This window comes from Salmo salar, chromosome 26, assembly GCF_965601325.2.
Source record: "Salmo salar chromosome 26, fSalSal1, whole genome shotgun sequence".
In the NCBI taxonomy this organism is placed as follows: domain Eukaryota; kingdom Metazoa; phylum Chordata; class Actinopteri; order Salmoniformes; family Salmonidae; genus Salmo; species Salmo salar.
Window position 1 is genome coordinate 37,127,501 of NC_138316.1, and position 26,876 is coordinate 37,154,376.

Here is a 26,876-nt window from a genome sequence, read left to right on the forward strand (position 1 = left end):
AGCATGTGACAATTAGCATTTAAATAAATAAATAAATGTAATGTCTGAAATTTAAAATAAATTCAGTTTGGTTTGAGATGATTTGTGAGTATCTGTGTCCTTTCCCCAAGTACAGATCTAGGATCAGCTCCCCCTCCCCCAATCCTTAACTTAACCATTAGTGGTGAAAATGCAAAACTGACCAAATATCAGTGTCTTGGGGTAGCTTCACCGTACGCCCCTGTCTCTGTTTCCCTCTTAGGTCACTTTGGGTCAGGGGTGGCCTCCTACTTCATCTTCCTCAGATGGCTGTTTGGTATCAACATAGTCCTTACTGTCATGACTGGAGCATTCATAGTTATACCTGAGGTAACTGTGTGTGTGTGTGTGTGTGTGTGTGTGTGTGTGTGTGTGTGTGTGTGTGCGTGTGTGTGTGTGTGTGTGTGTGTGTGTGTGTGTGTGTGTGTGTGTGTGTGTGTGTGTGTGTGTGTGTGTGTGTGTGTGTGTTAGGTCCGATGACTTATCTGGATAAATAAGAGAAAAATCAATCAATCAATAGAAGAACAGGTGCTGTTTGTACCATAGATGTGTGTATCATGGATGTGTGTACCATGGATGTGTGTACCATAGATGTGTGTACCAGGGATGTGTTTATCATGGATGTGTGTATCATAGATGTGTGTACCATGGATGTGTGTATCATAGATGTGTGTATCATGGATGTGTGTACCATAGATGTGTGTACCATGGATGTGTGTACCATAGATGTGTGTACCATGGATGTGTATATCATGGATGTGTGTACCATAGATGTGTGTACCATGGATGTGTGTACCATGGATGTGTGTACCATAGATGTGTGTATCATGGATGTGTGTACCATGGATGTGTGTACCATGGATGTGTGTACCATGGATGTGTGTACCATAGATGTGTGTACCATGGATGTGTGTACCATAGATGTGTGTACCATGGATGTGTGTACCATGGATGTGTGTACCATAGATGTGTGTACCATGGATGTGTGTACCATGGATGTGTGTACCATAGATGTGTGTATCATGGATGTGTGTACCATAGATGTGTGTACCATGGATGTGTGTACCATGGATGTGTGTACCATAGATGTGTGTATCATGGATGTGTGTACCATGGATGTGTGTATCATGGATGTGTGTACCATGGATGTGTGTATCATGGATGTGTTTATCATGGATGTGTGTATCATGGATGTGTGTACCATGGATGTGTGTATAATGGATGTGTGTACCATGGATGTGTGTATCATAGATGTGTGTACCATGGATGTGTATATCATGGATGTGTGTATCATGGATGTGTGTACCATGGATGTGTGTATCATGGATGTGTATATCATGGATGTGTGTATCATAGATGTGTGTACCATGGATGTGTGTATAATGGATGTGTGTACCATGGATGTGTGTATCATAGATGTGTGTACCATGGATGTGTATATCATGGATGTGTGTACCATAGATGTGTGTACCATGGATGTGTGTATCATAGATGTGTGTACCATGGATGTGTGTATCATGACTAAATAATTAAGTTATTAGTGAAAGGATATAAACTGAATTCTCCATTAAACAAAACTTAAAAATAGCAATAGAGTTCAACTTTATTTAATACGATTTGACTGCTTCAAATGTAGAATGTAGCTGAATGTTACAATGGTGAATTGTATGCAGAGGATACAAGAGAGGACCTAACAGATATTGTAAATTCCGGTATGTGCTTGCAAAGTATGACAATAAAAATCAGCACTTTTGGTGCCAGCCGTCACAAATAATGCATAGAGGGCATTGTTATTGGTCTGGGTATGTCGGGAAAAGCAGGGCTGATTTATTTAGCCGGCTGACATGCAGACACAGGCAATTTCCCCAGACATCAGCTGGCACATCACTCACTCCCAATCTCCTCCATTTCATCCCTCCTTCCTTCCATCTATTCTTCAACCAACCTTTTCCCTCCTTCATTCACCCCAACCTCACAGATTGGACTTTTCCTTTGTGGACTGAAGTTTTCAGAGATTTAATCCGATCGTGGGTTGTAGACTAAGTACCTTTTAGCTTGTATCTGACAATAAAACATTTTACCGTCACGGTGAAGTCATGGTGAAGTCATGGTGAAGCTGGACCTAATTATAGAATGGTTTATGTACTATAATTCAGTCAATATTCCAACATATTCCAATTCAGTCAATATTCCAACACTTACTCCATTATCCAGCTGTTATTTATCAGAACTTACCGTTGCTACTTCATACATATAGACCGATCAATGTTATTTACATTTTTTACATTTTAGTCATTTAGCAGACGCTCTTATCCAGAGCGACTTACAGTAGTGAATGCATACATTTCATACATTTTTTTCCATACTGGTGGTTGGAGATCATTGTAGATTATGATCGGAAGAAAACAGAAAATAAAAGATCTAGGGAACATATTATTGTGTTTGAGGCATGGAGTGGGTAGTTAAACTGTGTGTGTGTGTGACCTGTAGTTCTGTGACCTGTGTGTGTGTGTGTGTGTGTGTGTGTGTGTGTGTGTGTGTGTGTGTGTGTGTGTGTGTGTGTGTGTGTGTGTGTGTGTGTGTGTGTGTGTGTGTGTGTGTGTGTGTGTGTGTGTGTGTGTGTGTGTGTGTGTGTGTATGTGCAAATTCAATGGTAACATTTCCCTTCCTAATCCATTTGCTCCCACTCCTCCACTCAAATCGATATGTACTATATCTCCATATCATTGATTGAACTGGCATAATAATCCATCTGATTTCTCCCCTCAGCTCCTGGCCGGAGAGCCGTTCGGAACAACCCGGAGTAAGACCATTCCCAAGGAGCACCTGGCCTCAGCCCAAGATCTGGACACCATCTGGTCTCTTGGGGCAAGGCAGTTTTATCTCTTAATGTTCCCTCAATATCACTGTTCAATTACATGCATTTTGTTGTGTAGTCCGATTCATCTAAACTATATTTCAACCACTCCTTGTACTATGAGTGATGTTTATGTTGCCAGCCTTCTTCTCAGCATGACATTAAGTACTGAGGCCCCTGAGGATCAACAATAACCACATAATAACCACATAATAACACATAATAACCTCATAATAATCACATAATAATCCTTACACTGTGTGAAATGGATCAGGATTTGTTTAAACATGATATTAATGTCCCATGATTGCCACTATGGTCAGGGAGAGGACTACATTTTCAGCACTGAATATGCCAGTAGTGTCTCAATAGTGTCTCAGTAGTGCCTCAATAGTCCCTCAGTAGTGCCTCAGTAGTGCCTCAGTAATGTCTCAGTAGTGCCTCAGTAATGTCTCGGTAGTGCCTCAGTAATGTCTCAGTAGCGTCTCAGTAGTCCCTCAGTAGTCCCTCAGTAATGCCTCAGTAGTGCCTCAATAGTCCCTCAGTAGTGCCTCAGTAATGTCTCAGTAGTGCCTCAGTAATGTATCAGTAGTGCCTCAATAGTCCCTCAGTAATGCCTCAGTAGCGTCTCAGTAGTCCCTCAGTAGTCCTTCAGTAATGCCTCAATAGTCCCTCAGTAGTCCCTCAGTAGTGCCTCAGTAGTCCCTCAGTAGTGCCTCAGTAGTGCCTCAATAGTCCCTCAGTAATGCCTCAGTAGTGCCTCAATAGTCCCTCAATAGTCCCTCAGTAATGCCTCAGTAGTGCCTCAATAGTCCCTCAGTAATGCCTCAGTAGTGCCTCAGTAGTGCCTCAATAGTCCCTCAGTAATGCCTCAATAGTCCCTCAGTAGTCCCTCAGTAGTGCCTCAGTAGTGCCTCAATAGTCCCTCAGTAATGCCTCAGTAGTGCCTCAGTAGTCCCTCAGTAATGTCTCAGTAGCGTCTCAATAGCGTCTCAATTGTGTCTCAATAGCGTCTCAATAGCGTCTCAATAGCGCCTCAATAGTGTCTCAATAGTGTTTCAATAGTGTCTCAGTAGTGCCCCAACAGCGTGTTGGTTTTGTTTGTTGCATGCATTCAGTTTCACTGTGTTTTAAAGACCCAAGCCACAACTTGTTTTGGTTCCCAGTTTGTTCCAAATTCTTGTCTTTGTGATGTTTTCATCCACAGGGCTACCTCCAGTACTCGGTGTTGTTCTATGGGTACTATGGCCCGGTGAGGAAGCTCGGCAGGGCCGGCTATCGTCTCCCCCTGGCCTATTTTCTGGTTGGGATGGCTGTTTTTGCCTACAGTTTCATCATTCTGTTAAGAAAGTAATCACAGGAGTCTCTTTAATAAAGCTCATTTATGTGGTTGATATTGATATCAAAATGAAAGTGAAGTGATATTGATATGAATGTATTACCAAAGGTGACCATTGATGTGGCTAGCTACTAGCTACTACTAATGTCAAATATTCTATTTTTTAAGGTGGACTCAGTGATATGACGTAGATACACAAAGTAAAAAGTATAGTGGGTACATTTTTGCAACAACTAAGAGCATTGAAATACGAGGTCAAACTTCTCCGCTGTTTTGGTCCCGTGGCTATCACATTGTAACCACCATTGTAGTGATTATATTTTAACTGTTTCTGTATTACCTATAAAGGTGTTTGAATCCGGTTCCATCGCCAGTTTAACCTCTTATTAAGAACACAATGACCTGTCGCTAATCGATGCCATTTTGTGTTATTTATTACAATTTTCCCTCAGGATGGCTAAGAACTCCCGTCTGAGCCTAGCCAGTGCCTCTGACGAGAACTTCACCTTCTGCTGGAGAGTGTTCTGTGCCTGGGACTACCTCATAGGGAACCCTGAGGCTGCAGAGAGCAAGGGAGCCGCTATTGTCAACAACATCAGGGTGAGAGAGACACGTTGCAAGACTCAGGGCCACATTTCTGTAAACCTCATCTTGCAGTGATTTAATTTTAAAATAATTCTACGTTACATGTAAACTGAGAAATACATAAATAGTTGCCTCTTTATGATGCACATTGTTGAAGTAAAGTTTAAAGTGTAATCACGCTGCCAGAATAAAATGAGTTGTATGGTAATTTTTGCACTTTGCACAATTATTTTTGCACAAAAATGTCGCCCTCAATAGTCTAAATGGCCCTCCTCTGCTCATCTCCTGCTTTCACTTATCCTGTGGTTTCAAATCATCACAAATGGAGGAGATGGAAAGAGGAAGCCATGTAACACATTTGTGGTGCACGCTCAATCATCCTAACTGTTTTCCTTTCCTAGTCTCCTCTCCTTCATCTGCACTGAGCCATTGAGAAACACTACACCACTCCACTCCTCGGATTTGATTTCCAACGATCCCAATTTCTTTCATTCACACACAGCACTCTGTAGAGTAGAAGTCAATGTACCAATGAATTACTGCTGATTTTTCTGAGGGCTGATCTATAATCTGTATTCTACGTCTAAACAAGAGACTTTTAAGCTGCTTGTTGAGTTTCCCTGTAGTCAGCAAAATGTAAAAGTAGATTCCTCTGTTTCGATAAGCTCAGTTGAAATGCTTAGATGCTTGATACAATACATCGTTTTTTTTCTTTCTTTATCCATATTTAACCTTTATTTTTCAGTTTTGTCTCATTGAGATTTACAATGTATTTTTCTACAGATAGGTGGACAAAATTGCAGCAAATATGTAGTTACACAAGCTGGATGACATTAATAAATGCTAATTCCTTGCTCCTTTCTCTAGGAGGCCATTGTTGAGGAGCAGGAGAAAAAGAAGGATACTAGTCTGTAAGTATGTTTATTCTCTTGTCCTTGTAGAGGGTGGCTAAGTTAGCATGAAACATTGATATTGCTTTCCTGAGAGTAGCTGACACCCTGGACCCGTTAATGGACCCTTGGCTTTTATGCGTCAGTGGCTTTATCCTTTGCAAAGTATCTTGTGTCATTCATTTTTTATCTTCAATTTCGTGGTATCCAATTGGTAGATACAGTCTTTTGTCATCGCTGCAACTCCCTTACGGACTCGGAGAGGCGAAGGTCGAGAGCCGTGCGTCCTCCGAAACACAACCCAACCAAGCCGCACTGCTTCTTGACACAATGCCCACTTAACCCGGAAGCCAGCCGCACCAATGTGTTGGAGAAAACACCGTACACCTTGCGACCGTGTCAGCGCACGATGGGACAAGGACATCCCTGCCGGCCAAACCCTCCCCTAACCCGAACGACACTGGACCAATTGTGCCCCCCCAGGTCTCTCCTGGTCGCGGCCGGCTGCGACAGAGCCTGGACTCAAACCCAGAATCTCTAGTGTCACAGCTAGTACTGTGATAATGTGCCTTAGACCACTGTGCCACTCGGGAGGCCCATATTGTGTCATTCTGATTGGTAGAATCCAGGACTGTACCACGGGGGGGGGGGGGGAATGTGGTCTAGTGGGGGACGGGGGGGACGGGGTCTTCCTGGTGTCTTCCTGCAGGAAGGGGGGGTCTTCCTGTGGGGAGGGGGGTCTTCCTGGGGCATACATCTACACATCTACATTTTTTTCCCAGTGGCAGCCTTGATTTTGCATATAGAGGAAACACTGTATAAAAGTCAATGTTTTGCTATGACATGTTCAGTGGAAGTTCATCTCCTGCTATCCCCTGGTTGCTTTTGAGCCTTTTCTACCTACGTTCTCCAATGGTCTCAGAAAGGACTGATTTACTGTCTCGCTCCCAGTCCATTGCTACCCCACACACAGGCCGACACTTCCTGGTGGCGTAACTCATCCTAACAGCCTTTTACTGTCAGAGATGACTGGCTCTAAATCACCCCTGCCAGAGCATCATCAGACCTGAGTAGACATTAAAGAGGGATTAATACCTCAGGGAACGTTCGTTTACACTGCCCGCGGCCCTCTCCACCACACTATGTTGCCACTTCTTTCAGTCCATTTGAGTTAATGTCTATTCTAACTGGGGCTAATGCTAGGTGGATGCATGCACTGTACTGTATGTAAATTGTAGTTTTAATGGGAGATTTCAACCTAACGTTCTATTGATTGGTTTGGGGAGATTTTCACTGGAGTTTGAATTATAGTAACATTACCATGTTGCCACTTTTGTGTGGTTTAGGTGGTGATCTGATGAAGGCTGTGGAATGTCCAATGTACACTCATTTTGGTTTCAGGTAGAACCCTTTTGTGGTCCATGTGGAACCCTTTCCACAGAGGGATTTACATGGAACTCAAAAGGGTTCCACCTGGAAACAAAAAGTGTTTTTACCTGGAACCCAAAAGGGTTATCCTATGGGGACAGCCAAGGAACACTAAGAGTGTACAATACAGGCAGCCAGAGGAGGAAGGACCTCCCCTCTGAATCTGGTTCCTCTTTAGGTTTCTTCCTTCTAAAGAGTTGTTTCCTTGCCACTGTGCTTCAGATTTTGCTTTGCCCTGGGTCTAAGCAGGTTTACTGTAAAGCACTTTGTGACAACAGTAAAAGGGCTTTACACAGTGTCACCACTTGACTTTTTTCTGTTATAGCCTGAATTTAAAATGGATTAAATTTAGATATTTTTTGTCACTGGCCAACACACAATACCCCACAAGTGAATAAAACATTTAAAACGGAAATGTCTTGTGTCAATAAATATTCAACCCCTTTGTTATAGCAAACCTAAATAAGTTCAGGAGTAAACATATGCACCTCTTGACGGTCGCCTAGGATAGGAGGCGCTACAGCGATTTTTGAAAAAAATACGTGCCCATTTTAAACGGCCTCCTACTCAAACTCAGAAGCTAGGATATGCATATAATTAATAGATGTGGATAGAAAACACCCTAAAGTTTCTAAAACTGTTTGAATGGTGTCTGTGAGTATAACAGAACTCATATAGCAATAAAAACCCCGAGACAGTTTCTAACAGGATGTAGAAATCTGATTTGCGGACTCAACTTCAGCACTTTGCCTATAAATCACACCGTGAGTTAGGATTCATTGAGCACTTCCTATGGGTTCCACTAGATGTCCCCAGTCTTTACAAAGTGGTTTGAGTCTTCTACAGTACGAACTGACTGAAAGAGAGGCTGTTGTTCTTGGTCACATGGGGAGGGCCATTACCATTATGACGCGGGCGCCCCTGGCTACCCTCCCCTTTCGAAACGTTTTGAAAGACAATGCAACCGTCCCCCTTGAATATTATTGGAGCTCTGGTTGAAAAAGGCCCTAAAGATTTATGTTATACAACGTTTGACATGTTTGAATGAACTTAAATATTTTTGTTTTGCATTTTGGTGAAAGAGAAGTCCTGTGCACGACGGTACATTTGGAGTAGCCTTCAGAACGCGCTAACAACAAGAAGCTATTGGGACATAAATGATTAACTTTTTCGAACGAAAATACATTTGTTGTGGACCTGGGATACCTGGAAGTGCCTTCTGATGAAGATAATCAAAGGTAAGGGAATATTTACAATAGTATACAAGAGTAGATTTGATATTCAATTGTTCCAAGATGGCGCAGACCTGTATTGCTAGCCTATTTTTCTGAGTATAGCATCTCCTTTTATTGCAAAGTGTGATTACCCAGTAAAGTTATTTTTAAATCTGGCAATGCAGGTGCTTTCACGGGATGTTCATCTATAATTCTTTGAATGACAATATTACATTTTAAAAATGTTTTCGAATAGTAATTTAGTAAATTGTAGGCTGATTCACCGGATGCATTTGAGGGAAAATAGTTTGTCAACGTCACGCGCCGATGTAAAATGCTGTTTTTATATATAAATATGAACTTTATCGAACAAAAGAATGCATGTATTGTGTAACATGATGTCCTAGGAGTGTCATCTGATGAAGATTGTCAAAGGTTAGTGCTGCATTTAGCTGTTTTTTGGTTATTTGTGATGCATGTGGTTGGTCGGAAAATGGCTATGTGAATACTTTGACGATATACTCCTCTAACATTATCTAATGTTTTGCTTTTGCTCTAAAGCCTTTTTGAAATTGGACAACGTGGTTCGATTCAGGAGAGGTGTATCTATAAAACGATATAAAATAGTCCTATATTTGAAGAAAAAAAATGAAATTTTTCTATTGTTCGGTTATGAATATGGCGAAATGATTTTACTATGGATGTTGATCCCGCATACGGGACGGAGAACATCAAGATTAACAAGTCACATAATAAGTTGTATGGACTCACTCTTTGTGCAATAATAGTGTTTAACAAGATTTTTGAATGACTACCTCCTCTCTGTACCCCACACATAGTCAAGCAGTGAATAACAAACACAGATTCAACCACAAAGACCAGGGAGGTTTTCCAATGCCTTGCAAAGGAGATGGGTAAAAAAGAAAAAGCAGACATTGAATATCCCTTTGAGCATGGTGAAGTTATTCATTACACTTTGGATGGTGTATCAATACACCCAGTCACTACAAAGATACAGGCATCTTTCCTAACTCAGTTGCCGGAGAGGAAGGAGACCGCTCAGAGATTTCATCATGAGGCCAATAGTGACTTTAAAACAGTTACAGAGTTTAATGGGTGTGAAAGGAGAAAACTGAGGATGGATCAACGACACTGTAGTTATTCCACAATACTAACCTAATTGACAGAGTGAAAAGAAGGAAGCCTGTACAGAATAAACATATTCCAAAACATCCATCCCACGGCAATAAAGTAATAATAATAAAAATGGCAAAGCAGTTCACTTTTTGTCCTGAATACAAAGTGTTATGTTTGGGGCAAATCCAATACAACACATTACTGAGTACCACTTTCCATATTTTCAAGAATAGTGGTGGCTGCATCATGTAATCAAATCAAACTTTATTTGCCACATGCGCCGAATACAACAAGTGTAGACTTTACCGTGAAATGCTTATTTACAAGCCCTTAACCAACAGTGCAGTTCAAGAAGAAGAAAATATTTACCAAGTAGGCTAAAATAAAAAGTAATAATAAAAAGTAACACAATAAGAATAACAATAACGAGGCAATATACAGGGGGCACCGGTTCCGAGTCAGTGTGCAGGGGTACAGGTTAGTTGAGGTAATCTGTACGTGTAGTTGAGGGTGAATTGACCATGCATAGGTAACAAACAAACAGCGAGTAGCAGCAGTGTACAAAAGAGGGGGGGGGGGGGGGTCAATGTAAATTGTCCAGTGGCGATTTTTATGCAAAGTTCAGCAGTCTAATGGCTTGGGGGTAGAAGCTGTTGAGGAGCCTTTTGGTCCTAGACTTGGCGCTCCGGTACCGCTTGCCATGCGGTAGCAGAGAAAACGTATACAGTGGGGGAAAAAAGTATTTGATCGCCTGCTGATTTTGTACGTTTGCCCACTGACAAAGAAAGGATTAGACTATAATTTAAATGGTAGGTTTATTTGAACAGTGAGAGACAGAATAACAACAAAAATATCCAGAAAAACGCATGTCAAAAATGTTATAAATTGATTTGCATTTTAATGAGGGAAATACGTATTTGACCCTCTCTCAAATCAGAAAGATTTCTGGCTCCCAGGTGTCTTTTATACAGGTAATGAGCTGAGATTAGGAGCACACTCTTAAAGGGAGTGTTCCTAACCGCAGCTTGTTACCTGTAAAAAAGACACCTGTCCACAGAAGCAATCAATCAGATTCCAAACTCTCCACCATGGCCAAGACCAAAGAGCTCTCCAAGGATGTCAGGGACAAGATTTTAGACCTACACAAGGCTGGAATGGGCTACAAGACCATCGTCAAGCAGCTTGGTGAGAAGGTGACAATATTTGGTGCGATAATTCACAAATGGAAGAAACACAAAAGAACTGTCAATATCCCTCGGCCTGGGGCTCCATGCAAGATCTCACCTCGTGGAGTTGCAATGATCATGAGAACGGTGAGGAATCAGCCCAGAACTACATGGGAGGATCTTGTCAATGATCTCAAGGCAGCTGGGACCATAGTCACCAAGAAAACAATTGGTAACACACTACGCCGTGAAGGACTGAAATCCTGCAGTGCCCGCAAGGTCCCCCTGCTCAAGAATACATATACATGCCCGTCTGAAGTTTGCCACTGAACATCGGAATGACTCAGAGGACAACTGGTGAAAGTGTTGTGGTCAGATGAGACCAAAATGGAGCTCTTTGACATCAACTCAACTCGCCGTGTTTGGAGGAGGAGGAATTCTGCCTATGACCCCAAGAACACCATCTCCACCGTCAAACATGGAGGTGGAAACATTACGCTTTGGGGGTGTTTTTCTGCTAAGGGGACAGGACAACTTCACCGCATCAAAGGGACGATGGACAGGGCCATGTACCGTCAAATCTTTGGTGAGAACCTCCTTCCCACAGCCAGGGCATTGAAAATGGGTCGTGGATGGGTATTCCAGCATGACAATGACCCAAAACACACGGCCAAGGCAACAAAGGAGTGGCTCAAGAAGAAGCATATTAACCTGTTATGGCTAGGGGGCAGTATTTTCACGGCTGGATAAAAAACGTACCCGATTTAATCAGGTTACTACTCCTGCCCAGTAACTAGAATATGCATATAATTATTGGCTTTGGATACAAAACACCCTAAAGTTTCTAAAACTGTTTGAATGGTGTCTGTGAGTATAACAGAACTCATATGGCAGGCAAAAACCTGAGAAGATTTCATGCAGGAAGTGGCCTGTCTGACAAGGTGTCGTTCTTCTTGTCTCTGTTTATTGAAGAGTGAGGATCTTAGCTGTCCCGTGACACTTCCTACGGCTGCCATAGGTTCTCAGAAGGCGGCAAAACGCTGAATCGTGGCTTTGCAGGCTCTGGCTGAAACAAAGTAGCGCGTTTGGGTAGTGGCTGGTTACAGTACTGTGAGACTCAGGCTCGTGCCCGCGTCGACCGAAAGCTTTGTTTTCTTTCCTCTGTTTAGCTAAATGGACATTCCCGGTCGGAATATTATCGCTTTTTTACGAGAAAAATGGCATAAAAATGGATTTTAAACAGCGGTTGACATGCTTCGAAGTACGGTAATGGAATATTTTTAAAAAATTGGTCACGAATTGCGCCATGCGCGCGACCCTTCTTTACCATTCGGATAGTGTCTGGGACGCACGAACAAAACGCCGCTATTCGGATATAACGATGGATTATTTTGGACCAAACCAACATTTGTTATTGAAGTAGCAGTCCTGGGAGTGCATTCTGACGAAGACAACAAAAGGTAATCAAACTTTTATAATAGTAAATCTGATATTGGTGAGTGCTAAACTTGCCGGGTGTCTAAATAGCTAGCCCGTGATGCCTGGGCTATGTACTTAGAATATTGCAAAATGTGCTTTCACCAAAAAGCTATTTTAAAATCGGACATATCGAGTGCATAGAGGAGTTCTGTATCTATAATTCTTAAAATAATTGTTATGCTTTTTGTGAACGTTTATCGTGAGTAATTTAGTAAATTGTTATCAAATTCCCCGGAAGTTTGCGGGGGTATGCTAGTTCTGAACGTCACATGCTAATGTAAAAAGCTGTTTTTTGATATAAATATGAACTTGATTGAACAAAACATGCATGTATTGTATAACATAATGTCCTAGGTGTGTCATCTGATGAAGATCATCAAAGGTTAGTGCTGCATTTAGCTGTCTTCTGGGTCTTTGTGACATTATATGCTAGCTTGAAAAATGGGTGTCTGATTATTTCTGGCTTGGTACTCTGCTGACATAATCTAATGTTTTGCTTTCGCTGTAAAGCCTTTTTGAAATCGGCCAGTGTGGTTAGATAAAGGAGAGTCTTGTCTTTAAAATGCTGTGAAATTGTCATATGTTTGAAAAATTGAAGTTTTTGTATTTTTGAGGAATTTGTAATTCGCGCCACGCCTATCATTGGATATTGGAGCAGGTGTTCCGCTAGCGGAACGTCTAGATGTAAGAGGTTTTAAGGTCCTGGAGTGGCCTAGCCAGTCTCCAGACCTTAATCCCATAGAAAATCTGTGGAGGGAGCTCAAGGTTCGAGTTGCCAAACGTCAGCCTCAAAACCTTAATGACTTGGAGAAGATCTGCAAAGAGGAGTGGGACAAAATCCCTCCTGAGATGTGTGCAAACCTGGTGGCCAACCCCCAGAAACGTCTGACCTCTGTGATTGCCAACAAGGGTTTTACCACCAAGTACTAAGTCATGTTTTGCCAGAGGGGTCAAATACTTATTTCCCTCATTAAAATGCAAATCATTTTATAACATTTTTGACATGCGTTTTTCTGAATTTTGTTGTTGTTATTCTGTCTCTCACTGTTCAAATAAACCTACTATTAAAATTATAGACTGATCCTTTCTTTGTAAGTGGGCAAACGTACAAAATCAGCAGGGGATCAAATACTTTTTTCCCCCACTGTAACTTGGGTCACTGGAGTGTCTGACAATTTTATGGGCTTTCCTCTGACACCGCCTATTATATAGGTCCTGGATGGCAGGAAGCTTGGCCCCAGTGATGTACTGGGCCGTTCGCACAACCCTCTGTAATGCCTTGCGGTCAGCTGCCAAGCAGTTGCCATACCAGGCGGTGATGCAACCGGTCAGGATGCTCTCGATGGTGCATGCAACCGGTAAGGATGCTGTCGATGGTGCAGCTGTAGATCCTTTTGAGGATCTGGGGACCCATGCCAAATCTTTTCAGTCTCCTGAGGGGGAAAAGGTTTTGTCATACCCTCTTCACGACTGTCTTGGTATGTTTGGACCATGATAGCACATCGTTGGTGATGTGGACACCAAGGAACTTGAAACTCTCGACCCACCCCATCGATGTTAATGGGGGTCTGTTAGGCCCGCCTTTTCCTGTAGTCCACGATCAGCTCCTTTGTCTTGCTCACATTGAGGGAGAGGTTGTTGTCCTGGCACCATACTGCCAGTTCTCTGACCTCCTCCCTATAGTCTGTCTCATCGTTGTCGGTGATCAGGCCTACCACTGTTGTGTCGTCAGCAAACTTAATGATGGTGTTGGAGTCGTGTTTGGCCACGCAGTCGTGGGTGAACAGGGAATACAGGAGGGGACTAAGTACACACCCCTGAGGGGCCCTAGTGTTAAGGATCAGCATGGTAGACGTGTTGTTGCCTGGGTATTGGTATGCTTGTAATCGTTAAGGACTGTGTAATTTTACAGGATAAAAAATAAACTGAATGGAGCTAAGCACAGCCAAAATCCTACAGGAAAAACTGGTTCAGTCTGCTTTCAAACATACACTGGAGTTGCTTACTGTCACGTCCTGACCCTAGTAAGATGTCATTTTCTATAGTAGAGTAGGTCAGGGCGTGACAGGGGGTGTTTTGGGTTTTATATGTTTTCTATTTCTATGTTTAAGTTCTAGTTTTTCTATTTCTATGTTGGGGTTGTTTGGGCTAATCTCCAATTGGAGGCAGCTGATCCTCGTTGCCTCTGATTGGAGATCGTATTTAAGTAGGGGTTTTCTTCCTGGGTTTTTTGTGGGTAGTTGTTTTCTGTTTAGTGTATATCACCTGCCGGAACTGTTTCCGTCGTTTTGTTGTTTTGTTAAAGTATTTTCATTAAAGTAAATATGAGCACTATACACGCTGTGCCTTGGTCCCCTTTATACGACCCGCGTTACAGAACTACCCACCATGATTGGATCAAGCGGGGTGCCCGGGCAGAAATTGACACCTGGTCACATCAGGAGTGGATTGAGAGGAGAAACTGGACTTGGGGCCAGGTAATCAAGCGATATCGGAGCCTACCTGGGAAGAACGAGAGGCAGCCCCCAAAATGTTTTTTTGGGGGGGAGGGGGCACACGGGTAGTTTGGCTGGGCCAGGGGTGAGGCCTGAGTCAACTCCCCGTGCTTTTTGTGGTGAGCATGTGCCTGCCTCTAACACTCTCTCTCCAGTGCGCCTCCATAGCACAGTATGTCCTGTGCCTGCTCCTCACGCTCTCCCTCCAGCGCGCATCCAGAATCCAGTACGTCCTGTGCCTGTTCTTCGCACTCTCCCTCCAGTGCGCATCCATAACCCAGTACGGCCAGTGCCTGCTTTGAGCATTCGGTCCTCAGTGCGTCTCCCCAGTCCGGTGAGACCGGTTCCTGCTCCTCGTACAAAGCCTCCAGTGATAATCGATGGTCCGACGCCTGTAGAGATGATCCATGGCACTAAGCCTCTAGTGATGATCCATGGCCCGGAGCCTGTAGGGATATTCCATGGCACGAAGCCTGAAGAGGTAATCCATGGCCCGGAACCTGAAGAAGTAATCCTTGGCAAAAAGCCTGGAGGGATTATAAATGGTCCGGAGCCTGTAGGGATAAACCATGGCACGAAGCCTGTAGGAATAATCCATGGCCCGGCACCTGTAGAGATAATACATGGTAAGAAGCCTCCAGTGATGATCCTTGGCGCGGAACCTGTAGAGATGCTCCATGGCATGGAGCCAGCAGCAACGGTCACTAGTCCGGAACCTATTATGACGCCTCCCAGTCCGGAGCCTCCGGCGACGCTTTTCCGTCTGGAGCCTCCAGTGACACTCCTCAGTTCAGAGCCTCCAGCAACGCTCTTCAGTCCGGAGCCTCCAGCTACGCTCCCCAGTCCGGAGCCTCCAGCTACGCTCCCCAGTCCGGAGCCTCCAGCTACGCTCCCCAAGCCGGAGCCTCCAGCTACGCTCCCCAGTCCGGAGCCTCCAGCTATGCTCCCCAGTCCAGAGTCTTCAACAGCGGTCTGCAGCCCAGAGTCGTCAACGGCGGTCTGCAGCCCACAGTCTTCAACGGCGGTCTGCAGCCCAGAGTCTTCAACGGCGGTCTGCAGCCCACAGTCTTCAACGGCGGTCTGCAGCCCAGAACCTCCAGCGGCGGCCTGCAGCCAAGAACCTCCACCGGCGGCCTGCAGTCCAGAACCTCCAGCAATGATCTACAGTCCGGTTCCTTCGACGACGATCCACGGTCAGGTGGTAATAAAGCAGAAGGATCAGCGGGTGGAGCGGGGAGTACACCCAGAACCGGAGCCTCCTATGCTGGAGGTTAAGGTTATGTGGACTGCATTTGAGCCGCCATAGACTTTTGTCACGTACTGTCACGTCCTAACCCTAGTAAGATGTCAGGGCGTGACAGGGGGTGTTTTGGGTTTTCTATGTTTTCTATTTCTATGTTTAAGTTCTAGTTTTTCTATTTCTATGTTGGGGTTGTTTGGGTTAATCTCCAATTGGAGGCAGCTGATTCTCGTTGCCTCTGATTGGAAATCGTATTTAAGTAGGGGTTTTCTGACTGGGTTTTTTGAGGGTAGTTGTTTTCTGTTTAGTGTATGTCACCTGACGGAACTGTTGTCAGTTGTTTTGTTAAAGTATTTTCAGTAAAAGTAAGCGTCCCACCCCTGGTACACCCTATCAACAGCAGGTGAAATATCAAGGGCGCCAAATTTGAAAACAATTAAATGTCATAATTCAAATTTCTCAAACATACAACTATCTTACACCCTTTGAAAGATAAACATCTCCTTAATCTAACCACGTTGTCCGATTTCAAAAAGGCTTTACGGCGAAAGCATAAAGTTAGATTATGTTAGGACAGTACATTGAAAATAGCTGTGTGTAATGTTTTGTCAATGCAAAGACAGGCATCACCAAAAGCAGAAAACCAGCTAAAATTATGCACTAACCTTTGATAATCTTCATCAGATGACACTCCTAGGACATTATGTTAGACAATACATGAATTTTTTGTTCTATCAAGTTCATATTTATATCCAAAAACAGCGTTTTACTATGGCGTTGATGTTGAGGAAATATTTTCCCTCCAATACCGCCAGTCAATCAGCACAACAAATTAAATAATTACTATTCGAAAACATTGGTAAAATATTATATTGTCATTCAAAGAATTATAGATTAACATCTCGTGAACGCAACCGCATTGCCAGATTTAAAAATAACTTTACTGGGAAATCACACTTTGCAATAATCTGAGTACTGCGCCCAGAAAAATAGGCTTTGCGATACAGACTAGGCGCCATGTTGGAGAGATCTAAAATCAAAAATACTATGTAAATATTCCCTTACCTTTGATTATCTTCAGCAGAAGGCACTTCCAGGAATCCCAGGTCCATAACAAATGTAGTTTTATTCGAAAAAACTCATAATTTATGTCCAAAAAGCTCCGTGTTGTTAGCGCGTCCTGTAGGCTACTCAAAAACATGAACGACGCCCGCCGGACTTGTCTTCACCAAAGAGGGAAAAAAAATATTTACGTTCGTTCAAACATGTCAAACGTTGTATAGCATAAATCATTAGGGCCTTTTTCAATCAGAACTTCAATAATATTCAAGGCGGACGATTGCATTCTCTTTTAAAACGTATTGGAACGAGAGTACCCAAACATGCACTCGTGCGCCAGATTAGTATCGGCCATCAGCTTATGACCAACGTTCCAAGTCTCTTGTTCGGTCAGTTTTCACAGTAGAAGACTCAAACCACTTTGTAAAGACTGGTGACATCTAGTGGATGGCGTAGGAAGTGCTCAATGATTAACCTCTATGGGACCGGCGGGACGAATTCGTCCCACCTACGTAACAGCCACTGCCAGCCTGTGGCGCGATTTTCAAAATCTTCAAAATCCTATTACTTCAATTTCTCAAACATATGACTATTTTACAGCCATTTAAAGATAAGACTCTCGTTAATCTAACCACACTGTCCGATTTCAAAAAGGCTTTACAACGAAAGCAAAACATTAGATTATGTCAGCAGAGTACCAAGCCAGAAATAATCAGACACCCATTTTTCAAGCCAGCATATAATGTCACCAAAACCCAGAAGACAGCTAAATGCAGCACTCACCTTTGATGATCTTCATCAGATGACAACCCTAGGACATTATGTTATACAATACATGCATGTTTTGTTCAATCAAGTTCATATTTATATCAAAAACCAGCTTTTTACATTAGCATGTGACGTTCAGAACTAGCATACCCCCCGCAAACTTACGGGGAATTCGCTAACATTTTACTAAATTACTCACGATAAACGTTCACAAAAAGCATAACAATTATTTTAAGAATTATAGATACAGACCTCCTCTATGCACTCGATATGTCCGATTTTAAAATAGCTTTTTGGTGAAAGCACATTTTGCAATATTCTAAGTACATAGCCCAGGCATCACGGGCTCGCTATTTAGACACCCGGCAAGTTTAGCACTCACCATAATCATATTTACTATTATAAAAATGTCATTACCTTTTGTTGTCTTCGTCAGAATGCACACCCAGGACGTCTACTTCAATAACAAATGTTGGTTTGGTCCAAAATAATCCATCGTTATATCCGAATAGCGGCGTTTTGTTCGTGCGTTCCAGACACTATCCGAAATAGTAAAGAAGTGTCGCGCGCTTGGCGCAATTCCTGACAATAAAATTCAAAGTATTCCATTGCCGTACGTCGAAGCCTGTCAACCGCTGTTTAAAATCAATTTTTACGTCATTTTTCTCGTAGAAAAGCGATAATATTCCGACAGGAAATCTCCTTTTCGGCAAACAGAGGAAAAAATCCCAAAGGCGGGGGCGGTCGGGGTCACGCGCATAAGCTAGTGTCTCTTGATGGGCCACTTGAGAAAGGCGATAATGTGTTTCAGCCTGGGGCTGGAATGACGACATTCTCTTTTTTCCCGGGCTCTGAGAGCCTATGGACGACGTGGGAAGTGTCACGTTAGAGCAGAGATCCTTAGTAAATGATAGAGATGGCAAAGAAGTTCCAGAAATGGTCAGACAGGCCACTTCCTGTAAAGGAATCTCTCAGGTTTTGACCTGCCATTTGAGTTCTGTTATACTCACAGACACCATTCAAACAGTTTTAGAAAATTTAGGGTGTTTTCTATCCATATGTAATAAGTATATGCATATTCTAGTTACTGAGTAGGAGTGGTAACCAGATTAAATCGGGTATGTTTTTTATCCAGCCGTGTCAATGCTGCCCCCTAGCCCTAACAGGTTAATAAGTCCCTGTGTGTTTCAATGGCATAGGCTTAAAAGTAATTCAACACATCAGATACCCACTTCCTGTTAGAAATTGTCTCAGGGTTTTGACTGCCATATGAGTTTTGTTATACTTACAGACACCATTCAAACAGTTTTAGAAAATTCAGAGTGTTTTCTATCCAAATCTGTTAATAATATGCATATCCTAGCATCTGAGTTGGTGTAGGAGGCAGTTAAAAATGGGCACATATTTTTTTCAAAATTCTCAATACTGCCCCCTAGCCCCAACAGGTTAAATCTACTTGAAAATCTATGGCAAGACCTGAAAATGGTTGTCTATGTAAGGACTGACGCTGGAGACGAGAAGCAAGTACAGGGAGTGAACATTTAATGGAAAATGGACATCAAACAAAACAAGAACAGCGTCTGGACGAGGGGAACAAAATGACATTACGACAATAATGCTGACACAGGGAGCAAAACTGAGGAACAGACAGTTATAGAGGGGGCAATCAACAACGTGAAGTCCAGGTGAGTCCAATGAGTGCTGATGCGCGTAATGATGGTGACAGGTGTGCGTAATGAAGGGCAGCCTGGTGCCCTTGAGCGCCAGAGAGGGGGAGCGAGAGCAGGCGTAACAGTAACGCCCCCCCAGGGCAGCCACCCAGCGTCCCACCTGGGCAAGCCTGATGGGCCGGCTGAGGCGTGGAAGCCCGACGAGCGGCTGAGGCGTGGGAGCCCGGCGATCCGGCTGAGGCGTGGGAGCTCGGCGATCCGGCTGAAGCGTGGGAGCCCGGCGATCCGGCTGAGGCGTGGGAGCCCGGCGATCCGGCTGAGGCGTGGGAGCCCGGCGATCCGGCTGAGGCATGACGTGGTATGGGCGCCTGCCGAGCCAACCGAGGCAAGGAAACCTCTCGAGCCAGCTAAGGCGTGGTAGCCCGTCGAGCCAGCTGAGGGATCCCCAGTTCCATCGGCGGCAGCACCTGAACCCCACGTCACCACCAAAAACAAAAAACAAGAACTCCCTGATGTTTCAAATAGTGGTGTCAGCATTCTGTAAGGACCGACTCTGGAGACGAGAAATAAGTACATGGAGTGAATATTTAATGGAAAATGGACGTCAAACAAAACAAGAACAGCATCTGGACGGGGGGAACAAAATGACATTACGGCAATAATGCTGACACAGGGAACAAAGCTGAGGAACAGACAGATATAGAGGGGGCAATCAACAACGTGAAGGAGTCCAGGTGAGTCCAATGAGCGCTGATGCGCGTAATGATGGTGACAGGTGTGCGTAATGAAGGCCAGCCTGGTGCCCTTGAGTGCCAGAGAGGGGAAGCGGGAGCAGGCGTAACAGTCTAGCAATGATCAACAACCAATTTGAGCTCAAATAATTTTGAAAAGAATAATGGGCAAATGTTGCACAATCCAGGTGTGGAAAACTCTTTGAGACACTGTTTCTACAAAATATTGACTCAGGGGTGTGAATTCTTATGTAAATGAGATACCTCTGTATTTCTAAAAACATGTTTTCACTTTGTCATTATGGAGTATTGTGTGTAGATGGGTGAGAGAATGTTTTTATTTAACCATTTTGAATTCAGGCTGTAACGCAACAACATGTCGAATAAGTCAAGAGATATAAATACTTTCTAAAGGCACTGTAAATACATTTGATTTCATGAACTACTGTTTCTCTGTTTCTCTCTCTGTCTTCCAGAGCAGTCCTGATCAGTCTGCGTATCCTAGCCAACATCCTGGTCCTTCTCTCTCTGGCTGGCAGCATTTATATAATCTACTTTGTGGTGGACCGCTCCCAGAAACTAGAGCAGGAGAAGCCAGAGCTAACACTATGGGAGAAGAATGAGGTAGCTAGCTACAGTATACACTGAGTATACCAAACATTAGGAACACCACCCCTGTGTCCCCTTTAAGGTACAGCCTCAGTTCATCTGGGCATGGACTCTACAAGGTGTAGAAAGTGTTCCACAGGGATGCTGGCCCATGTTGACTCCAATGCTTCCCACAGTTGGCTGGATGTGTCACGGATCCTTAAGGGCAGGAGGGGGCAGAGTCAAACGCAGGAGACTTATGTCCAGTAGTGCCGAAGTTTATTTACACTGACACTCGGTGGTCAAAAAAGGCACAGGGAGAGCACAATACCCAAAAGGGAAAACAGGTAATCCACGAAAGAAAAAATACGCACGGGGCGCAGCCCGGCAACAATAATAATCCAACGTGTTCCGCTGGGCAAACACAACAACAGCGTACACAAACACTGCCCGCAGACATACAATTTATCCCGCACAAAAAACGAACCCAAAGGACCAAACTAAATACCCCCCCCCCCCCCACTAATGACAGACAAGAAACAGGTGCGGACCTAGACAGACAAAAAACAAAGAACACAGAAACATAGATCGGTGGCAGCTAGTAGACCGCGACGACGACCGCCGAGCGCCGCCCGACCGAGGAGGGGCGCCATCTTCTGTGGATATTGTGACAGTACCCCTCCCCTGACGCGCTGCTCCCGCAGCGCGCCGACGCCGGCCTCGGGGACGATCCGGAGGGCGAGGCGCCGGCCGGTCCGGACGGAGACGATGGAACTCCTGCAGCATAGCTGGATCCAAAATGTCCCCCACCGGAACCCAGCACCTCTCCTCCGGGCCGTACCCCTCCCAGTCCACGAGGTACTGCAGGCCTCCTACCCGACGTCGGGAGTCCAGGATGGCCCGGACTGTGTACGCCGGGGCCCCCCCGATGTCCAGGGGGGGGCGGAGGGACCTCCCGCATCTCAGCGTCCTGCAGTGGACCAGCTACCACCGGCCTGAGGAGAGACACATGAAACGAGGGGTTAATATGGTAATATGAAGGGAGTTGTAACCTGTAACACACCCTGTTTATTCTCCTCAGGACTTTGAACGGCCCCACAAATCGCGGACCCAGCTTCCGGCAGGGCAGGCGGAGGGGCAGGTTCCGGGTCGAGAGCCAGACTCTGTCCCCCGGATTATACACGGGGGCCTCACTGCGGCGGGGGTCAGCGCTCTCCTTCTGACGACCTATCGCCCGCTTCAAGCACTCCTGGACAGCACTCCAGGTCTCCTGAGAGCGCTGTACCCATTCCTCCACCGCAGGAGCCTCCGTCTGCCAGGACACCAGGACCGGCTGATAACCTAATACAACCTGAAAAGGTGACAGGTTAGTAGAGGAGTGGCGCTGAGAGTTCTGGGCCATCTCGGCCCATGGCACGAAACTCGCCCACTCCCCTGGCCGGTCCTGGCAATACGACCGCAGAAACCTGCCCACATCCTGGTTAATGCGTTCTACCTGCCCATTACTCTCGGGGTGAAAACCCGAGGTCAGGCTGACCGAGACCCCCAGCCTCTCCATAAACGACCTCCACACCCTGGAAGTGAACTGGGGACCCCGATCAGATCCAATGTCCTCGGGCACCCCGTAGTGCCAGAAGATATGGGTGAATAGGGCCTCCGCGGTCTGTAGGGCCGTAGGAAGACCGGGCAACGGGAACAGACGGCAGGACTTCGAGAACCGATCCACAACGACCAGGATCGTGGTGTTCCCCTGAGGTGGCGGGAGATCCGTAAGGAAATCCACGGAGAGGTGAGACCAAGGTCGCTGTGGAACGGGGAGGGGCTGTAGTTTCCCCCGAGGCAGGTGCCTAGGAGCCTTGCACTGGGCGCACCCCGAACAGGAAGAGACATAGTGTCTTACATCCTCAGCCAAGGTGGGCCACCAGTACTTTCCTTTCAGGCCTCGCACTGTCCGTTCCACCCCAGGATGACCCGAGGAGGGTAGAGTGTGGGCCCATCGGATCAGGCGATCGCGAACACCAAGCAGAACGAACTTCAGACCCGCGGGACATTGAGGTGGAGTGGGTTCTGACTGAACCACCCGCTCGATGTCCGCATCCACCTCCCATACCACCGGTGCCACTAGACAGGAAGCAGGGAGTATGGGAGTGGGATCGATGGTCCGCTCCTCGGGGTCGTAGAGACGCGACAGTGCGTCGGCCCCCCGGTTCCGAGAACCCGGAATGTATGAAAGGGTAAATTGGAACCTTGTAAAGAACATGGCCCACCTGGCTTGACGAGGATTAAGTCTCCTCGCTGTCCGGATGTACTCCAGGTTACGGTGGTCGGTCCAGATGAGAAAAGGGTGACGTGCCCCCTCAAGCCAATGTCTCCACACTGTCAAAGCCTTGACCACGGCTAACAACTCCCTGTCCCCCACATCATAGTTGCGCTCCGCCGGGCTCAGCCTCTTGGAAAAGAATGCGCAGGGGCGGAGCTTCGGAGGAGCGCCCGAACGCTGTGACAGCACTGCTCCTACCCCAGCCTCGGATGCGTCCACCTCCACTATGAATGGCAAAGAGGGATCCGGATGCGCCAGCACCGGAGCGTCGGTTAACAGAACCTTCAGACGACGGAAGGCTCTGTCCGCCTCTGCCGACCACCGCAGTCTCACCGGACCCCCCTTCATCAGTGAGGTAATGGGAGCTGCCACCTGACCAAAACCCCGGATAAACCTCCGGTAATAATTGTCGAACCCCAAGAACCACTGCACCTCCTTCTCCGTGGTAGGGGACGGCCAATTACGCACAGCCGTAACGCGGTCACATTCCATCACCACCCCTGTGGTGGAAATGCGATATCCCAGAATAGAGACGGCTCGTTTGGAGAACTCACATTTCTCAGCCTTGACGTATAGGTTATGCTCCAGCAGCCGCCCAAGCATTTTGCGCACCAGAGCCACATGCGTGGCGCGTGTGGCAGAGTAGATCAGGATGTCATCGATGTACACCACCACACCCTGTCCGAGCATGTCTCTGAGAACCTCGTCCACAAAGGATTGGAAGACAGCGGGAGCATTTTTTAACCCATACGGCATGACGAGGTACTCATAATGGCCAGATGTGGTACTAAATGCGGTTTTCCACTCGTCTCCATCTCGGATACGCACCAGGTTATACGCGCTCCTGAGATCTAGTTTGGTGAAGAAGCGCGCCCCGTGAAATGACTCCACTGCCGTAGCAATGAGAGGTAGTGGGTAACTGAACCCCACTGTGATAGAATTTAGACCTCTATAGTCAATGCACGGGCGCAGGCCTCCCTCCTTCTTCTTCACAAAAAAGAAGCTCGAGGAGACGGGTGATTTAGATGGCCGAATGTATCCCTGTCTCAAGGACTCAGTGACGTATGTCTCCATAGCCACTGTCTCCTCCTGAGACAGAGGATACACGTGACTTTTAGGAAGGGCCGCGTCAGCCTGGAGGTTTATCGCACAATCCCCCTGTCGATGGGGTGGTAATTGAGTCGCCTTCGTTTTACTGAAGGCGATAGCCAAATCAGCATATTCAGAGGGAATGTGCACGGTAGAGACTTGGTCTGGGCTCTCCACCGTGGTTGCACCGATGGAAACTCCTATACACCTACCTGAGCACTCCCTCGACCACCCCTTAAGAGCCCTCTGCCTCCACAAAATCTGAGGGTTGTGAGTGGCTAGCCAGGGGATTCCCAGGGAATCCGGGGAGTCAATGAGGAATAGGCTGATACATTCCACATGACCCCCCCACGTCGCCATAACCAGTGGCACAGTAACCTCCCCCACTTGGCCGGACCCTAGCGGTCGACTATCTAGGGCGTGCACAGGGAAGGGGTGGTCCAGCTGAACCAGGGGAATCCCTAACCTATTAGCGACCCCACGGTCCATAAAACTCCCAGCTGCACCTGAATCGACTAGTGCCTTATACAGGAAGTGAGGGGAAAAATCGGGAAAACAAACTGAAGTGTACATGTGGTCGACATGGGGCTCTGGGTGTGGCTGGTGCTGACTCACCTGGGGGGTCGATGTAGTGCTCTGCCTGTCATCCGAACTCCCGGGTGGACCCCTCCAGCACTGGTCCACAGTGTGTCCTCTGCGCCCACAGTTGGTGCAGGAGAGGCCCTCCCCTCCGGTCCTCCTCGAAGCAGCTCCTCCTATCTCCATGGGCAGTGGAGCAGGAGGGCTGGGAGGTGGAACGAACAGGCCCCGACTAGCACGTCCCCGGGTAGCCAGCAGGTTGTCCAGCCTGATGGACAAATCCACCAGCTGGTCAAGGGTGATGGTGTGGTCCCTACAAGCCAGCTCCCGGCGGACATCCTCTCGGAGACTGCAACGATAGTGATCCATCAGGGCCCGCTCATTCCACCCCGATCCCACGGCGAGGGTCCGGAACTCCAGGGCGAAGTCCTGAGCGCTCCTCGTCCCCTGTCTCAAGTGAAACAACCGCTCACCCGCCGCCTTGCCCTCCGGGGGATGATCGAATACCGCCCGGAAGCGACGGGTGAACTCCGGGTAGTCGCCCCGAGCCGAGTCTGGGCCATCCCAGACCGCGTTGGCCCATTCCAGGGCTCTACCCATAAGACAAGAGATGAGGACGCTCACTTTTCCTTCGTCGGAGGGAGAGGGGCGGACGGTCGCCAGGTACAGTTCAATCTGGAGCAAAAACCCCTTACACCCTGCAGCCGTCCCATCAAATTCCCTCTGCGGCGTAATCCGGATCCCGCTCGAGCCCGCTTCAGGGGGTATCGGTAGGGGCGCCAGCTGAGGAACCGGAGCTGGTCCGGTGGGGGAAGCACCTCTCTCCCAGCTCTCTAATCGGGTCAGCACCTGGTCCATCGCCGAGCCCAGACGGTGGAGGAGGCTGGCGTGCTGTGACACCTGCTCCGCTACTGACGGTGCTTCTGCTCCTGCTGACTCCATGTAAATTTGGTGCGGGATTCTGTCACGGATCCTTAAGGGCAGGAGGAAGGGGCAGAGTCAAACGCAGGAGACTTATGTCCAGTAGTGCCGAAGTTTATTTACACTGACACTCGGTGGTCAAAAAAGGCACAGGGATCGCACAATACCTAAAAGGGAAAACAGGTAATCCACAAAATAAAAAATACGCACGGGGCGCAGCCCGGCAGTAATAATAATCCAACGTGTTCCGCTGGTGTCACAACTCTCGTCGTCTGACGATAAGGAGAAATCACTGTCAGACCAATATGCAGTGAGTTGTATACTCATCTTCTTTTAATCGGAGAAAGAAGGAAAACCAAACAACACGTATACAAAAATAATAACAATGATAAACGACGAACGACAGTCTTGTCAGGCAAAAACAGCTAAACAAGAGACAACCTCCCACAAATCACCAACACAAACACACCCTAATATATAGGACTCTCAATCAAAGGCAACTACACAACCCTTGCCTTCAATTGAGAGTCCACACCCCAATTAACTACACATAGACACAGACTAACTAGAAAGAACATAGACATAGACTAAAATAGAGCAGTGACCACAAAACCCGGAAATAATAAATCAACTACCCTACTACATAAACCATCACCCCGAAACACATAAACAAAATCCCTCTGCCACGTCCTGACCAAAACTAATACAATTACTCCCTCTGCTGGTCAGGACGTGACAGTTGGGAAAACACAACAACAGCGTACACAAGCACTGCCCGCTGACATACAATTAATCCCGCACAAAAAACGAACCCAAAGGACCAAACTAAATACCCCCTCCACTAATGACAGACAAGAAACAGGTGCGGACCTAGACAGACAAAAAACAAAGAACACAGAAACATAGATCGGTGGCAGCTAGTAGACCGGCGACGACGACCGCCGAGCGCCGCCCAACCGAGGAGGGGCGCCATCTTCTGTGGATATTGTGACAGGATGTTCTTTGGGTGGTGGGCCATTCTTGATACACATGGGAAACTGTTGAGTGTGAAAAACCCAGCGGCGTTGCAGTTCTTGTCACAAACCGGTGCGACCTGGCACCTACTACCATACTCCATTCAAAGGCACTTAAATGTTTTGTCTTTCCCATTCACCCTCTGAATGGCACACATACACAATCAATGTCTCAATTGTCTCAGTGCTTAAAAATCCTTATTTAATCTGTCTCCTCCTCTTCATCTACACTGATTTAAGTGGATTTTACAAGTGACATCAGTAAGGGATCATAGCTTTAACCTGTATTC

General features: G+C 46.2%; 1 protein-coding gene across 1 annotated transcript in view; it reads left to right on the top strand.

The window, feature by feature from the left end:
- LOC106587877 (transmembrane channel-like protein 3) overlaps positions 1 to 26,876 on the top strand; it is a 59,781-nt gene that overhangs the window by 11,171 nt on the left and 21,734 nt on the right. Inside the window, exons 4-9 of the mRNA XM_045708975.2 lie at positions 242 to 348; positions 2,788 to 2,886; positions 4,083 to 4,225; positions 4,667 to 4,814; positions 5,667 to 5,710; positions 20,553 to 20,700. Coding sequence (XP_045564931.2) covers positions 242 to 348; positions 2,788 to 2,886; positions 4,083 to 4,225; positions 4,667 to 4,814; positions 5,667 to 5,710; positions 20,553 to 20,700 — 689 coding nt within the window. The remainder of the gene's footprint in view (positions 1 to 241; positions 349 to 2,787; positions 2,887 to 4,082; positions 4,226 to 4,666; positions 4,815 to 5,666; positions 5,711 to 20,552; positions 20,701 to 26,876) is intronic.